The 17,815-nt window shown below is 41.2% G+C and overlaps 1 protein-coding gene across 4 annotated transcripts in view; it reads right to left on the bottom strand.

Annotated features, from left to right (window-relative positions):
• The window catches only part of FER (FER tyrosine kinase), a 353,477-nt gene that overhangs the window by 108,016 nt on the left and 227,646 nt on the right, over positions 1–17,815 (bottom strand). For all 4 annotated transcript variants that reach the window (XM_040343195.1, XM_040343168.1, XM_040343185.1 and 1 more), the window contains 3 exons: positions 10,358–10,414; positions 4,455–4,570; positions 485–579 (listed from right to left, as the gene is read on the bottom strand). In XM_040343195.1, coding sequence (XP_040199129.1) covers positions 485–579; positions 4,455–4,570; positions 10,358–10,414 — 268 coding nt within the window. The remainder of the gene's footprint in view (positions 1–484; positions 580–4,454; positions 4,571–10,357; positions 10,415–17,815) is intronic.

The raw sequence follows: 17,815 nt of genomic DNA, 5'->3' as shown, positions 1-17,815 counted from the left end.
AGCCGCCCATTCACAAGCCGGCACTAGACTCACACAGGCGTAAGGCTTCACTGCCTGTTTCCCCTAGTGTGAATGGCGGCGCGGGACCTGCATCAGTCGCGCGATCGGCATCGGGGGGCCATCAGCGCGGGCACGTAGGACAAGGTAAGTGTCCTTATTAAATGTCAGCAGCTACACTGTTAGTAGCTGCTGACTTTAAAAAAAAAAAAAAATTGCGGGTGGAATCCCGCTTTAAGCTACAAGAGAATACCTTCCTCCCTCCTCATTCATACAACATAGTGTGTTTTGTAGTTAAAGGAAGTGAGCTAGGCAGAGCTGATGATACTAACCAAGATAAGCTCTGGCTTTTTTAGAGGATTAACTGTTATTTTTTGCACTCATCAAACAGACATCACAAAACACTTTTAAACGGTATATTTAACAAACCAAAAGGAGCAGAGAGGCCAAGTTTAAAGACATTTAAATGCACTTTAATGTAACTTACCCGGCACAAGTTCCATGACAATATATATTGGTTGTCGCTGTGTACACACTCCAATGAGTTTCACAATATTGACATGGTCATATTGCTTCAGTATCCTGTGTAAATAAAGCAGAACAAAGAAAATATGTTTTATAATGATAGTACCCAACAATACAGCATGCTCCACAGCTCCACTTCTCAACAGGATGTGGCAAAGTCTGGAAACTTAGGGATGATGAATTTGCTTGCTCAGTCTCATCTATTGGTAGTATGGTGAATGCAGCCCTAAAAGATGGAGGATGTGCATATAGCTAAGGACTATGTAAAGTTGTAAAGTAGGGCCTATAATACAAGAAAATCTGGCCTTTGACTAACTAGAGCAGTGCTTCCTAACCCCAATAGTGCATATGTTCATGATTTTTCTGTACTTTTCATAGGTTCTTTAAATCACGGTCAATGGTAAAGTCACAAAACATGGCCTGTTGGGGGTACTCGAGGACTGAGGCTGGGAACCTCGTTTCACATTCTAATTTGAGAGAGTGTAAAAATCAGGTGGCAAGAAAAATAGGATGTGAGCGTCGCATATACAATCCCTCCTGACTGTGCGATATCGACATAAATATTAATTGGCTGTGGGAATTTACAGCTCCATAAATCTAAAGATCAAAAAATGTAACCACTTGACCCCCTGGAGGGTTTTGGCCTGTTCATGACCAGGGCATTATTTGCTGTTCAGCACTGTGCTGCTTTACCTAGCAACGTATTGGTCATGCAACATTGTACGCAAATGCAATTTACATAGAGATTTATTTTGGTGATATTTAACACCTTCCCGCCTGGCCTATAGCAGAATGGCGGCCAGGTGGGGGGGGGCCCCTTGTCCTGACAAGACGTCTTTCAGAACAAGCCACTGTGAGTGCCCCAGGGGTGTGCAGCGCAGCAATGGTGGTGCGGTGTGTCACCCCAACACACAGCATCTTTAGATCACAGTAAAAAGTCTATGATGTAGGCTCTTTACCACCTGATCAGCTGTGTCTAATCACAGCTGATCATAGTGTAAAAAGGAAGGAAGTGTCGGTTATTGGCATTCCGCTATTTGCTGCTGACAGGGCATGAGTAAAGGAGAGCCAATAAGAGTTGCTCCTGATGGGGGGGCTAGGGTCTCAGTGCTGCCTATAATTGCCAATTAGTGCTGCATATTAGTGCCTTCTCATCCGTGTCCACCAGTGCAGAATCATCAGCGCACATCAGTGAAGCATCATCAGTGCACATCAGTGAAGCATCATCAGCGCACATCAGTGAAGCATCATCAGCGCACATCAGTGAAGCATCATCAGCGCACATCAGTGAAGCATCATCAGCGCACATCAGTGAAACAGACAAATTACTTACTTACAACATTTTGTAACAGAAACTAAGAAAAGCTTTTAGTTTTTTTTAAAGAACTTTCCATCTTTTTTCATTTGTTTAGCAAAAAAAAAACTCAATGGTGATTAACCATTTCAATACAGGGCACTTTCACTCCCTTTCTTCACAGACCAATTTTCAGCTTTCAGTGCTCTCACACTTTGAAAGACTTTGCTACACTGTCCTAATTTACATTGTTTATAATATTCTTCACACAAATAGAGCTTTCTTGTTCACCACTTGTTTTTTTAATGTTTTGTGATAAGCGAAAAAAGAACGAACAAACATTTTGAAAATATTTTCTACTTGGTTTTCGTCATAAATTTAGGCCAAAATGTATTCTGCTACATATCGTTGGTTAAAAAAAAAAATCCTGTTAAGTGTATTATAATCGGTTTGTGTGACCACAGACAGATGTGCTCAGATTATCATGAACCACTGTTTTATTTTTTTTAAATGAAAAACTCCCAAAAATGAGGAGAAAACAAAACACACAAACAAATGTACATGGCAATGGTACTTAAACTAGCATAGTTAGTGAATAAAGACAGGAAGAGCTATAGACAGGGGAGGAGGGGGTGACAGTGCCAGAGGTGTTCCTTCCCTGGATAGATCTGAAATTCTGACACACACACACACACAATAAAAAAAAAAAAAACTGCCTACATTTAGATATGGTTTTCCATACCAATTATCCTACAGTTTCATGACCCATCCCCATCTGTCCACCTGTCTAATCTCACCAACTATGCTAGTTTTATTACAATTGCCATGTAAATTTGTTTGTGTATAATTTTCTCTCTTTTTTTCTCCCTTTCCCTCAGAGATAGTGTTTTTTAAACATTCTGCTAAAACGTTTGTGAATCAGTATTGATGGGACCTTTAAGAAGGGTATATCCCCCAAAAGCTTGCCCTGGAAATATGTTGGTGCAAATAAAAAAAGTATCATGGACAGTACGCAATTATTTAGTCTGTGTGAAAAGTTATACAGTATACAAACCATGGTATATATATTTGAAAAGTGATCAATCCTGATGTGCTGATGACCTATAATTTCCAGGGGCCCTAAAATGCCAGGATAGTACAAATATCCCCCAAAATTAACCTTTTTTTGGAAAGTAATGAAGAGGGGGGTTGGGACTTTACATGAGGCACATAAAGGAACCTTAGGAAAATTAATTGAATGTTTTTGATTTTACATCCAGTTCCTTTATGTGCCTCATTTATAGTCCCAAGCCCTCTCTTCATTGCCAACTTTATGGATGGGGGTGTATTTTCCCCTGAGGTTTCATTTAAAGTCCCAATTTTCCTCTTTCATTATACTTTTTTGGAAGGGAGACAGTCCATGGTATTTAGTAAGAAGCAAGGTGAGTTTTTTGAAGTTGTAATATTTTGTAAATACAATTTTGGGCTTTATTCGCCATTTTGTTATTTTCTTTTACATACTGTCACCAGTGCAGTACAGCGTCATCATATAACTGGTGTAGCCTTGATCAGGAATACTTACTGGCCATAATGTATCTTCTTTTACATGTCATCAGAATAGAGTTAGTATCATCATAGTGACAGGTAAAATGTGCTTTCATTTTTTTTTATTCATCTTAGTAAATAGATGATGCAATTGTACAGGCAAAGTCCCACACAGACACAATGATTTTACAAATCACAGCATCTGTTGGGGAGAAAAAACCCCTTGGAGAAAAGGTTAGGCTGGAGTGCCTAGCAACACATTAAACCCTAAATACATGTTTCTAAATATGGAGATAGCCTTTAATCTTCCCAGTTATCTGCTCCTTATCAGATCTTTTCTACTGCTGCCAAAAAAATAATTTGCTCCCTGTCTCCACAAAAGTCCATTTCGGCGCCAAAAGTTTTAGGTATAATGCATATTATACCTCAACCGCCTGGTTTGATCTCCCACAGCCACACATGTGAATGAAGCCCAAGATGCAAATTATATTACTTTCAAGCACAGAGGATTTCAGGCAGGTGTTATTAACTGCACAGACCTAATTGAACATGAAGGGCATTAAAAAAAATTTGGTGACTGCAAGAGCATGTGAGATATATCATTTTCACTTAAAAATGTTTCAAAACGCTCCAATGTCTTAAAGTAGAAATTAAAGGTCTATTTTTTATTATTATTTATTTTTGGCTAGAGTACGGATGGGTCTCAATCCCTGTCAGTTTCATTTTGCCATTTGTGCACCATTGGGGGAGATTTACCTCCACTTTCTGTCCCACAGCCAAAACAGAAAGAGAAAGGAAATCCTTACAAATTAAGGAAAGCCCTTGGGGACCACCAGGTCACCAGAACTAAAGTCCCCATTGGAAGATGTTCTCTACTTTCAACTCTAAAGATACAAATAGAGATGGTAGATATCCCTAACAGGGGTACAGACAGCAATAACAGCTGACAGGTGTTCGAAGCTATCTGCACTATGCAACAAAAAAAATGTATACCTATAGATGTACGTTAAGCATCATTAATATGTGTGCTGCTTTATATTGATTAAAACAGTGTATGGCTGTACATTGCAAGCATGTCAAGGGCATTTTTTTGGTTAATATAGACTGAACTCACCTGGCTTCAGATAAGAATTTTATTTTTAGCTCCTGAGGAAGATCTTCCTTACACGTTTTCACAGCAACTGGAGTTTTATCTTTCAAGGTTCCTTTGTAAACTTCACCAAAATTGCCCTATAGCAAAATTAAAATTTGTGATATTAGTCTTGATGACATACTGAACTCTTTAAATCCATTCTAATCTAATATATAGAGCTTACAAAATGATTACAAGGGCATTAACAGAATTACAGATTTTTTTTTTGCTATTTCCAGCAGGCTTACAATGCTGCCATTTCTAAAATTACCCCTTGCTCATTAACCACTAGGCACGTAAACCCCCTTAATAACCAGACCAATTTTCAGCTTTCGGTGCTCTCACAATTTGAATGACAATTACTCAGTCATACAACATTGTAACCAAATGAAATTTCCGTCCTTTTTTTCACACAAATAGAGCTTTCTTTTGGTGGTATTTAATCACCGTTGGGTTTTTTATTTTTTGCGCTATAAAAGAAAAAAGACTGAAAATTCTGTAAAAAAAAATAATTTTTCTTTGTTTCTGTTATAAAATTTGGCAAATTTAGTATTTTTTCTTCATTCTTTTGCATAAATGTGAAAGATGAAGTTACGCCGAGTAAATAGATACCCAACATGTCACCCTTCAAAATTGCACACGCTCGTGGAATGGCGCCAAACTTCGCTACTTAAAAATCCCCATAGACGACGTTGCAGGGTATTGCGGAGTATTGCGGAGTATTGTGGGGTATTGCGGAGTATTGCGGGGTATTGTGGGGCATTGCGGAGTATTGCGGGCATTGCAGAGTATTTTGGGGTATTGCAGAGTATTTTGGGGTATTGCACAGTGTGGGGGCATTGCAGAGTGTGGGGGCATTGCAGAGTGTGGGGGCATTGCAGAGTGTGGGGGCATTGCAGAGTGTGGGGGCATTGCAGAGTGTGGGGGCATTGCAGAGTGTGGGGGCATTGCAGAGTGTGGGGGCATTGCAGAGTATTTTGGGGTATTGCACAGTGTGGGGGCATTGCAGAGTGTGGGGGCATTGCAGAGTATGGCTGGTACTGCAGAGTATTGCACAGGGAGGGATCGATGGCTGGATCTGTGACTGCATGTGTCACAGATCCAGCCCGCTGCTGCTGCTTCCGCTCTCTCCCCTCTCCTCTCTCACACTGTACCGTCCGGTACAGAGAGGAGAGGGAGGAACCGGCGTCATCACATGACGCCGGTTTGTTTACTAGTGATCGATCCGTCATTGGACGGAGCGATCACGTGGTAAACCGCCGCTATCAGCGGCGATTTACCGTGATCCGTGATCAGCCGGGTCCGGAGGACCCGGCGGTCACGGAGACTCCCGTGTGCGCGCCCCACAGGGCGCGCGGGAGCGCGATTCTAGGAGGACGTACATTGACGCCCTCCTAGAGTTAAGCAACCGCCTTGTAGACGTATTTCGTCTATAGGGCGGTTGCTAACTGGTTAAACAGAGAATCAGCATCATTGCTGCTTAACTGTGCAGTTACCACGTAGTTATACACCATTACCATGTAGTGGAAGGGTCTGCCTGATTTGATACAAACTGTATGCCTAGTCTATGGCCAGCTTAAAGGGGTTGTAAAGGCAGGTGGTTTCTTAATTTTAATGCCTTCAACAAGAGGGAGGGGCCAGAAGCACAGAAGAGGGACCCGAGAAGAGGAGGATCTGGGCTGCTCTGTGCAAATTCATTGCAAGAGAGCAGGTAAGTATAACATGTTTTTTATTTTTATAGGGGGGAAAAAACAAGACTTTACAATCACCTAAAGGGGTTGTAAAGGTTCGTTTTTTTATTTTCTAAACAGGTTCCTTTAAGTTAGTGCATTGTTGGTTCACTTACCTTTTCCTTCGATTTCCCTTCTAAATGTTTTTTTTTTCTATGTCTGAATTTCTCACTTCCTGTTTCTCCTCATAAGCTTGCCCCCATCATCTGGCTGGGGTTAGTCATCCAGAACAGCTTACTGAGGAGGAACAGGAAGTGAGAAATTCAGACAAAGAAAAAGAAAAAAAACATTTAGAAGGGAAATCGAGGGAAAAGGTAAGTGAACCAACAATGCACTAGCTTAAAGGAACCCATTTAGAAAATAAAAAACAAACCTTTAAAACCCCTTTAAAGCTGAAATGGAGCTGCAATGTTTAAGGGTTAAATGGTAGATAAAAGTACCACACTACAAGCCATAGATTCTGAAGAGCTTGATCCACAAAAGAAAATCAAATGCATTTTGGTGCGTGATTCTGTGCCCTCCCCTTGTTACGGACAAACCATCTCCATAACGCAGGCATGTCCAAAGTCCAGCCCGCGGCACGGTTTTATATGGCCCCCACTTGCAATTTGCATCATTTTTGTGGCCCCCCAAGCTCCGCACAAGGTAAGGATGAGCTTGCTGCTGGGGCGTGTTCGAAAGCCCCTTGGGAAGCTGACAGTGCGCAGCGCCAATAACAGACACCGAGTCATTACCGGCCCACAGCTGCAGAGCTCTCAGTGCTGGTGATTGTTGGCGGTAATTATCTGTGGCGATGCGCTCTGTCAGCGTCCTAGCGGGCTCGCCCGAGGTCATCCTTGCCGTGAGAGGCATTCAAGAATTTTTCAGGGGATAAGATACATTTACTACTGTAACCAATATAAAGCGACTATTTAAATATATATAAGAATTTAAAAAATTGCTCATCCTTGCCCTGATCGGAGCTTGGGCGCCACAGAAGAGATAAGGGCAAATTACAAGTGGGCGCCAGAGAGAATATAAAATATAAAAAATATATATTCACCACACACAGCCACAAAAGGTAGGAGAATTCTTTTTGCGCAATGTATTAGTGCTCGGATGAACACACACCAAATTGTAATGGCTCTAAGAATATCAGGAAAAATGGTTGGTCCTCACGCACGTTCACTTTATCAAATCTTTGTAAAAAGTTTGGACACCCCTGCCATATCGTATAGCCCAGCGCTTTAATGAACACTGGAGGAGCAGAGCAGAGGGGAGAACTGAGTGATCAGCGGTGTTTAATCCCTCATTTATCAGTGCAGAGGCGTCGGGGGACAGATGCAGAATTGAATCAATGCTGCACCTGTGTATACGCTTTTATTTTTTTTATTGTAAACCCAAATGCTTCTCTTAATGCCAGAGGCCTGAAAAATGTACCAAGAAATTGAAGAATGGTAAAAAGTCAGTTTCTTATGAGGACCCTCAGGCAGAACAACTTGGGAAACACACTGTCAAAGCAAAGCTGTAGACTTTGTAATCCGCATTGTTTGGGTATATGCATACAAAAATTTTGAAATCTTTTTTTTTTTATGGCGTTTTGGTTTGGAGACAAAATTATGTCCTTGGTTCAGGTGGATAGGAACAGACTATCTTTGGCAAAAGAGGAACTAGGCCTTTACACAAACTTATTCCAATGCAGGACCAAAAAAAATCTCTTTTACAGGGAATAGTAGTCAGCGCCGAGACCCTATAAGCCTAAAGCCTGGTACACACTTCTAGTTTTGTGTATGTTGTGTCACCGGGGCAAAAATAATATTTAACAATTTACTATATCTGCTGCAGTTACTATAAGCACCTCCAAGAGGTGTTTTCCGTTCAATCCAGCAGGCTGAACGAAAAAAAAAAAAAAACTGACCGCTCAGGTTGGAGCCACTGTACTAACAATCCAATGTTAGTACAGTGTTCATCCCTGCGGTTCTATTGTGTTGTGACAGGGGGACGCCGCAAACACCCTACCCCACAAAAACACGTCGGTCAGACCCAACATTCGGCCAACAGGGCTTAAAGTGGGAGCAAACCCTTGGATAATTTCAATTTATAGGTAAGCCTATGATAAGGCTTACCTAGAGGTACAGTAAATATCTCCTAAATGTGCGTCGTTTAGGAGAGATTTACTTTAGATGCAGGTGGTGACTTCACAGTGTCATGCACTCCAAAGGAACTGCATACCTGTGTCGTAAACTGCGACTCCCACGCGGTAGTGCCGTCATCATGGCTCAGGCATTTATCAAGGAAGACCAGGTGAAGATAGAAGTGCCTTCTGCGGTGACAGCGCGCCGCTGGAGAGCTTCGTCTTTAGGCAAGTCTATCATAATGTGCTAGTATGCAATACATACTAGCACATTATGGCTTAAACTGCCCGGTGCCTTTTTTTTATTATTCGGTTTACTACCGCTTTAAGCAATGGCTAGCAAAAGACAACCTTGTACATAAGAAACAAAGAAAACCCCCTGCTGGGTTTAAAATGATCAGTTTGCTAAACAGACAATAGAAAACTAGGGTTCAATAGGATCAAAGGGGACCAAATATGTGGAACTTGAACCCTTACACAAAGTCCCTTACCAAGGAAAATTACATGACTGTCCTCTACAAAAGGATGGCCAAGGCCAACATCTGAACCTTGATGGCACTTAAAGCCAAACTCTAGGCTTACATTTCAATTTAAATAGTTTGGGCAAAGCTGGCCCAAACAATTACTTTTACCAATTGGTGCAGCTACTGTAAGTGCTATATAAATTGTAAGTAACATCAGCTACATGCAATACACAGGCATGAGTTCTGGCAGCGGTACACTGCCTTTCTATCTGCTGGAACAAAATCAAGTCAGGTTGAGTGCTTCTTAACCATTCACAGGGAGCCTTGTATTTTCATGAATTAATAATTTTCATGAATACAAGGCTTCTTTTGGCTAAGAAGGTCAACTGACGCCACAATCTTCACCGCGGCTAATCAGAAGAAGCCTTGTTTTAACTGCTAAACGTACAAGGCTTGTGTGTTCCAGGTTGACAAGATGTCACGTTGGAAAAGTCTTGAATGAAATTGGGCAACTGGTACAACCATGAGGCCTAAAATTCTCTTGGAGAATTGTGGGATGTCCATTTGACCTCAATTTGAGAAAAGCAATTTTCTTTTCTGGAAGGATATGTCCAAGACCAGACCCAGGTACAATAGGCAAAAAGAAGGAAGGAGAGCAGACCCAACCGAAAACTTAGGGCATCTGAATTGACCTGTGGACCATTGCTGACAGCTGGAAGAGGGGTGTCCTTTAGGATAAGGTTATCTAGATAACCTATGACTTGTATACCCCAAGTTCTGGGAAGGGCACTATTAACCTTATAAATACTTTGGGAGCAGGAGATGGGCCAAAAGCCAGTTTGACAAACTGGAAGTGATTGTAGAAAGTGCTGATAAGATAGATAAATAAAAATATGTAGATAAACATATTGGATGCCATGTATTCCCCTTTTCTAGGAGAGGCGATTACCAAACCTGAACATTCCATGTACATTTTTGAAAATTAAGGAATATACTGAGTAGTTGCAAGTCCAAATGAGACAAATACCCACACTGGGCTTTAGCATCATTAACAAGGTTTGAGAAAAATCCTTTTAGCACATATTTTAGAGGTACTGGCACAACTACTCCCTGAGACAAGAGATGGTTCAAAGCATTTTGAAAATCTGATTGCCCTTTTGTTGATTTTAAAGAAGAAAGTGGTACCAGAGGTAGAAAATTTTCAGGGAAGAAAAACATTCCTCCAAAACTGCCTCGATGTCTTCGTAATTTCCTTCTGTGTCTGCTTGTCTAGGGCAGGCAAATCAGAATCCAACTCAGATAGAGAAAAGGGATTAGGAGCAGAGGCGTGTCTTTTTGAACCCTGGGCAAAGATGGGCAAACCCTAAAAAGTTAAATCTGGATATCTAGCAAGCAATTCATTACATGCAACAATAAGGCTATATTACTGTTTTGTTACAAATAGTCTCTTGAGTGGGAAGACATTGAATGAGTCTGCATTAGTTTATAGCTTAGAAAAGCTCCATTTTATTTTTATGTTGCTTCTGTTCTATTGAATGCAAGAGAAAGCATGTATTTCTATCCATCCTCTTTACTTACTTTTCCCAGTAATTCTCCTAGCGTCACATCTTCATGATTGAGGATCCACTTTTTATCCTGTGAAAAGAACCCAAAAAAATCATATCCCACTGAAAATAAAAAGACCTAAATAGCTGCACAAAATTGTAGCCAATATTACAATTACCACCACACAGCCAAAGCCATGTAGAAAGCTTGTAAGGTACTTCAGCACTACAGGAAATTAAAAGCAACATAACTGCAGTTTCATTTTACAGAGTAAAGTCTGCTGCATGATGGTATATTTATAAACACTGCACAGCATGTGCCATTTCACAATGATCCGGATATGGTACAGTCTGTTTTCAGATGCTACTTGCATGGCAACAGATAAGAAAAATGTGTTGAATTTATTAGACCTTTTCTTTTGAACTTGAAATGACTACAGTTGTTATTCTTGCTTAGTACAAAAAAGTTCCTCTATGTGTCACAATCTACATAAAATTGGAATAAATTGTTATTATGAACAAAATAATGGAGAATAAAGAACAAAAGCAGAGAAAACAGTGCGAGTTGTTAAGAAGTTAGCTTGTGCTTCTAAAATGAACCGTTGAGCTCAAGTCCTGTGCCAAGAACGTAAAAGGTTACTCAGTGGGCAACCTAATTAGTCAGCAAAATACTTTAACCAGTTTTTATTATTTTAATAAAAAACGTTTGTACAAATTTGTAAATATATTGGATTGCCACACTCTGTCATTTGGATGCCTTTGTAGCTTGTGAGCCATACCATAAAGTAGACAAGAACACACACCAAGATGTAGGACACAAAATATAATGTTCTCATCAGGAGCTGGGATTTTTAAGGTGCCAATAACAGTTTCGTAAACACATTAAAATTCAAAATATTTCATTTTGTTAGTTTAAAGATATAGACGTAGCAAAAAGATACATATACACAGGAACTGAGGATCCCTCAGTAGAAGCCCAAGAATAGTATGGCATTGGCGACAGATCCATTTGTCCTCTCTTGCGACCAGTACATGAATGCCCCCATCCCACATCTAATTGATGTGTGCTCCTCTTTATGTTCGCTGAATATTCAAAAAAGGATCCTTTGGATTTTCCTTCTTTTGGATAAGTACACCTATTAATGATGAACAGCGTGAAGAAGCTGAATTTAATTGGCAAAACATGACGGGATCACCAGCCCACTTTTATCACTAACCATTGATCACATTGGTCAACTTCTGCAACAACTTGATGCAGTAATCCAATACCGTGCTCCTATGTATATACAGTATCTCACAAAAGTGAGTACACCCCACACATTTTTGTAAATATATTATATCTTTTCATGTGAAAACACTGAAGAAATTACACTTTGCTACAATGTAAAGTAGTGATTGTACAGCTTGCATAAGAGTGTAAATTTGCTGTCCCCTCAAAATAACTCACACAGCCATTAATGTCTAAACCGCAGGCAACAAAAGTGAGTACACCCCCTAAGTAGAAATTTCCAAATTGGGCCCAATTAGCCCTTTTCACTCCCTGGTGTAATGCAACTCATTAGTGTTACAAGGTCTCAGGTGTGAATTGGGAGCAGGTGTGTTAAATTTGGCGTGATTACTCTCTCATACTGGTCAATGAAAGTTTAACATGGCACCTCATGGCAAAGAGCTCTCTGGGGATCTGAAAAAATTAACTGTTGCTCTACATAAAGATGGCCTAGGCTAGAAGAAGTTTGCAAAGACCCTAAAACTGAGCTGCAGCACGGTTGCCAAGACCATACAGTGGTTTTCAACAGGACAGGTTCCACACAGAACATGGTCGACCAAAGAAGTTGAGTGTAGGTGCTCAGCGTCCTATCCAGAGGTTGTTTCTTTGGGAAATAGACCTATCAGTGCTGCCAGCACTGCTGCAGAGGTTGAAGGGGTGGGGGGGTCAGCCTGTCAATGCATAGACCATACACCGCACACTGCATCAAATTGGTCTGCATGGCTGTCATTTCAGAAGGAAGCCTCTTCTAAAGACGATGCACTAGAAAGCCCGCAAACAGTTTGCTAAAGACAAGCAGACTAAGGACATGGATTACTGGAACCATGTCATGTGGTCTGATGAGACCAAGATAAACATATTTGGCTCAGATGGTGTCTCAAGCGTGTGTGGTGGCAACCATGTGAGGGGTACAAAAAGTGTATCTTGCCTTCAGTCAAGCATGGTGGTGGTGGCAGTGTCATGTTCTGGGGCTGCATGAGTGCTGTCGGCACTGGGGAGCTACAGTTCATTGAGGGAACAATGAAGGCCAACATGTACTGTAACATACTGAGCATGATCGCTCCTTTTGGAGACTGAGCCACAGGACAGCATTTCAACATAACGACCCCAAACACACCGAGAAAACTACTGCCTTGCTGAAGAAGCTGAGGGTAAAGGTGATGGACTGGCCAAGCATGTCTCTAGACCTAAACCCTATTGAGCATCTGTGGGGGATCCTTAAACAGAAGGTGGAGGAGCGCAAGGTCTCTAACATTCACCAACTCTGTGATGTTGTCATGGAGGAGTGGAAAAGGACTCCAGTGGCAAGCTGTGAGGCTCTGGTGAACTCCATGCCCAAGAGGGTCAAGGCAGTGCTGGAAAATAATAGTGGCCACACAAAATATTGACACTTTGGGCCCAATTTGGAAATTTTCACTTAGGGTTGTACTCAATTTTGTTGCCAGCGGTTTGGACATTAAAGGATGTGTGTTGAGTTATTTTGAGGGGACAGTTAATTTACCCTGTTATACAAGCTGTACACTCACCACTTTGCTCTAATTTAAAGTGTAATATCTTCAGTGTTGTCGCATAAAAAAAAAAATATTTACAAAAATACTCTGGGCCAGATTCACAAAAGAGATACGACGGCGTATCTCCTGATACACCGGCGTATCTCCTGATACGCCGTCGTATCTCTGTAATCCGCCCATCGTAACTATGCGGCTGATTCATAGAATCAGTTACGCATAGATAGCCCTAAGATCCGACAGGTGTAATTGACTTACACCGTCGGATCTTAGTATGCAATTCTAGGCCGGCCGCTAGGTGGTGATTCCATTGCGGTCGGCGTAGAATATGCAAATGACTAGTTACGGCGATTCACGAACGTACGCTTTACCCGTCGCTCTAAATTTCCGTAGTTTCCGTCGAGATACGCCGCGTAAAACTAAGGCTGCCCTCTAGGTGGTGTAACCCATGTTAAGTATGGCCATCGTTCCTGCGTAGAAATTTTAAAATTCACGTCGTTTGTGCAAGTCGTCCGTGAATGGCGCTAGACGCCATTTACGTTAACGTTCGGTGCGGGAACGCGCCCAATTTAAATGGTGCCCGCCCCATTTGAATTAGGCGGGCTTGCGCCGAGCGGATTTACGTTACACCGCCGCAAGTTTACAGGTAAGAGCTTTGTGAATCAGGCATTTGCGCTGTAAACCTGTGGCGGTGTAACGTAAATGGGATACGTTACGCCGCTGCAGCGTAACGTATTTGTACCTGAATCTGGCCCTCTATGTGTACATACTAAAAGAATATAAAATCATGCTCGGTGTAAATAAGGAAAAATAGCGCCACTAGGCAAACTGATACCAGTTGGTAAATTATAAAAGGGGGAAAAAAGCAGCGCACCAGGTAGTGCTACAATATGTAACATTCAGTTGTACATAAAAAGTGAAAAGGTGTCCATGTGCAAAATAGAACGCAATCTTTTTATTGCAACACAAAAATTCAAAAACAAGTGCAAAACAATCCAATGAAGGAAAGATCCGTGCCGAGTGAAAGTAAAGAGATAATTCTTCAGCAGCACCCTCACACACAGGCTTCTTTACCAAGGATGAGCTCTGGCGTGTTCGCAAAGCCCACGTGCAGAACCCGCCAGGAAGTCGGCGCTGCGCTAATCACAGGCAGGGAGACATTGTCCGATGTGCAGCTGCAGAGATCTGGAAATGTCTCACTGCCTGTGATTAGCGCAGCGCAGTGGCGACTTCCTGGCGGGTTCTGCACGTGGGCTTTGCGAACACGCCAGAGCTCATCCTTATTCTTTACCAGATGTCCAGAACCATAAATTATATAACTCAAACAGGCAGGGGCAAGTTTATCCAAGGGGGTAACCGTCATATGGATTGTTACCTTCATACAAAACATAAAAGGCATATGTTAATAAGTGTTTAACAAATGCCTTTGATGTTTTGTATGAAGATAATTGTAACCATCATTTAAAATAAATCGTTTTTATATCATGATGGGCTTCACTACGGGAGTTTTCCTTTTTTATCATTGCGAGTCTCCCTTATACAATCTGTGATCCATATGACTGTTACCCTCCTGGATAAACTTGCCGCTGCCTATTTGACCATTATACATTATGGTCCTGGACATCTGGTAAGACGCCTGAGTGTAAGGGTGCAGATGGTGACGGATCCCTTTACTTTCACTCTGCACGGATCATTCCTTCATTGGATGGTTTTGCACTTATAGACCGTTTTTACATTTTTGTGTTGCATTATTAAGATTGAGTTCCATTTTACACATGAACACCTTTTCACATACAACTGAATATTAGATATGTGTATATGTATATTTTTTCTACGTCTATATTAACTAATATTAATAAAAGATTATGAATTGTAATAGGTTTATCAAAACATTGGTATCGGCACTTTAAAATTCTCAGCTCAGCTTCTTGTGTCCGATTTCTAAACTGATGGAATGCAGTGCCTGTGAGCTTTCCTCTGATAACTTCCTCTTGTGTGCTAGAATAAGATGTACTTCATCCCTCTACAAAGACTCAGGCACATACAAGGCCTAGACTCACATGGGGCAGCTGTAAAACATTTATGTACCCAGAAAAAAAAAAAAAAGACAAAATGGCCAAGTGTTTGAGAAATACATAACAGACTACCTGGCTGACATAAATAACTAACTTTTTGTGGCTGAGTGAGGTAGTATTATTTCTCAATACAAATAAGAAATTGAAGAAATCATGAGGATTCAAAGCGGTAGTAAACAGTTACAATAAAAACAGTTAAAAAAAAATGTTCTGCTAAAAAAATATTAGCATAATGTGCAAGTATGCATACTAGCACATTATGAAATACCCTAAAACAAAGCCCTCCAGCAGCAGCAGGGTGCTGTCACTGCCGAGAGGTCTTTCATCTTCCCCCGGTCTTCCTTCCGAGTTTGCAGACTCCAGCTGTGCGAGTGTAGCGGGAGCCACGATGACATCACTCCTGCACATGCGCGGAAGCACTCGGTTACATCATGGTGCACTGAAGGGCTGGCATACTGATTGCTAGAGGGCAGGTGAGTCTAGAGGTAGCACAGTCCTCTTTAAAGGCTACCTCTAGGCTCACCTGTCCTCTATCTAGCCTTTAGAAAGCATCTGCGTCCACTGTGGAGACTCTGCAGCTTACGCATTCATTTGCAAATGTGTGCCAACTAAACCTCTATTTTTAACGCAAACTGTTAGACAGGATAATTCAGTAGCTGATTGGCAGGCAAGTTGAGCTGAGAATTTTGTTTGGTGTTGTTTTGCATGTGTTGCCCTTACATGTGCTCCTTGCCGTGAAGGCGAGGTCATGTGTGGGTGCAGTGAGCATTTGTTTGTTACTGAAGCCTTATTACAGGCTTACCTGTAGGTAAAAATCACAAAGTGGACTTGAGTACCGCTTTAAGATGGTCATGTACAGAATTTTTTTCATTTAACCTGCAGGCTAAAATAAAATAAAAGTAACCAATTCCTCGATCTTACGCTATACAGTGCATATGAAACAATCTCCCACTGTGGCTATTGTATTTTGGCAGATGCCTCAAATACAGGGGTGCAGTGATCTTCTCAAGCAAGTCTAAACATCATCTTACAGTAAAAAACAATTGTTCTCTTCAATTTTAATTCGATAATGTCTCACCTAGGAACTTCAATTTAAATCTGAATAGAAGCTTCACAAAGCAAACTAATTCTAGACTCTGTACCAATCTTTGGCTGCTTACACCAACGTAAACTTTTTAAAATACCTGATAAATAAAATGTTATACCTTAGCTTACTCACAATTACCGTCCAGTAATTAAAGCACTTCTAAATGCTAAAAACACTCCCCAGTGTACGCTAAGAAAAGCAGAAAAGAGGTAAAAAACTGTCTATAAATAAAAACGCTTTTGTTCTAAGTTGATGCAAACGCAATGCTGAAGTTGAAACAAGGTACATATTCTTTACAACCAGCAACTCTTCAGAGACACGCAACAAAGTACAGGCAGGTCATTGAGGATCAAACAATAGAACACTAAGCTTTTAGGTTAGAAGAGGCTAAATGGAAACTACAAACAAGACAAAAAAACACTGAACACGGTTGTCTTGATAAAATGTTACAAGAATCTATGTGGAAATGCAGTGTTTTTACAGGTTTATTCTTAAAAAGGGAAAAGCAAAGCATTTTAACTGGGAATAAAAAAAACTCAGATTTCTCAAATCCTGCGGACTCGACCAAAACTCGGGCTGTGGTTGGTCCTATAGGCACCACCTTGCTACACAAATTTCAAATGAAAAATACAAGGAGACAGGTGTAAATTTGTTGGCTGAAAAGTGAATACAACCTATCAGATCAGATTTAGGTATTCAAAAAGGCGTTGCATGTAAAAAAAAAAAGGCAGTTTAAAGCAGCATTAAACCCGAAAGCAAGCATTATATTGTAGCTTATTATTTCTTAGATGTTATGGCTGCATTAGATTCAGTTTTTAGGCTTTATTGCTTTTATTTTCATCTGGTGATCCAGCCAGTAAGTTGTGTTTCAAGACAAAAAGCACTTGTGTAGTTACAGGGACGAGACTGACAGAGTGCTTCAAGTGGTTATAAAGCCTAAACATTTGTTACCTTAATGCATTTCTTGCATTAAGTTCAAAATGTTTAGGAATCAGCAGCTCACACCCAAATAAAACAAAAACCTTTTACATTTACAACCACTTTAAGTGGAGTTTAGTTTTAGATTACAGTTATTAACTAAATGCAACAATGGGCTGGTGCTTAAATGTCAATAAATTATTGTACTGTTCAGTAGGTACTTGGTAGAAAAAAAGACAGATACATTGGATGTATAAATGAACAGCCAAAAAGAAAAAGCCAGACGTCAATTGGATTATGTACCGTATTTATCGGCGTATACTGCGCACTTTTTTGCCCTGGAAATCAGGGCAAAAACATGGGTGCGCGGTATACGCCGATACCCGCTTTCCCGCGCCAATTTTGAATACTGCGCCGACATATACCGAGCGCAGTACACTCGTGTATTGTCGGGCAGTCTCGGGTCCTCTCGCGCTGACGTCCTGGACGTACAGGACGTCAGCGCGAGAGTAGCCGAGCCTGCCCGACAATACACGAGTGTACTGCGCTCTGTATATGTCGGCGCAGTATTCAAACTCGGCGCGGGAAACGAGCGGGGAGGACGCCGGACCCGACGAAGAGGACACCCGAAGCCGCA

This window comes from Rana temporaria, chromosome 1, assembly GCF_905171775.1.
Source record: "Rana temporaria chromosome 1, aRanTem1.1, whole genome shotgun sequence".
Lineage (NCBI taxonomy): Eukaryota > Metazoa > Chordata > Amphibia > Anura > Ranidae > Rana > Rana temporaria.
Note: the sequence above shows the minus strand (reverse complement) of the source record. Positions and strands in the feature narration are given on the sequence as shown.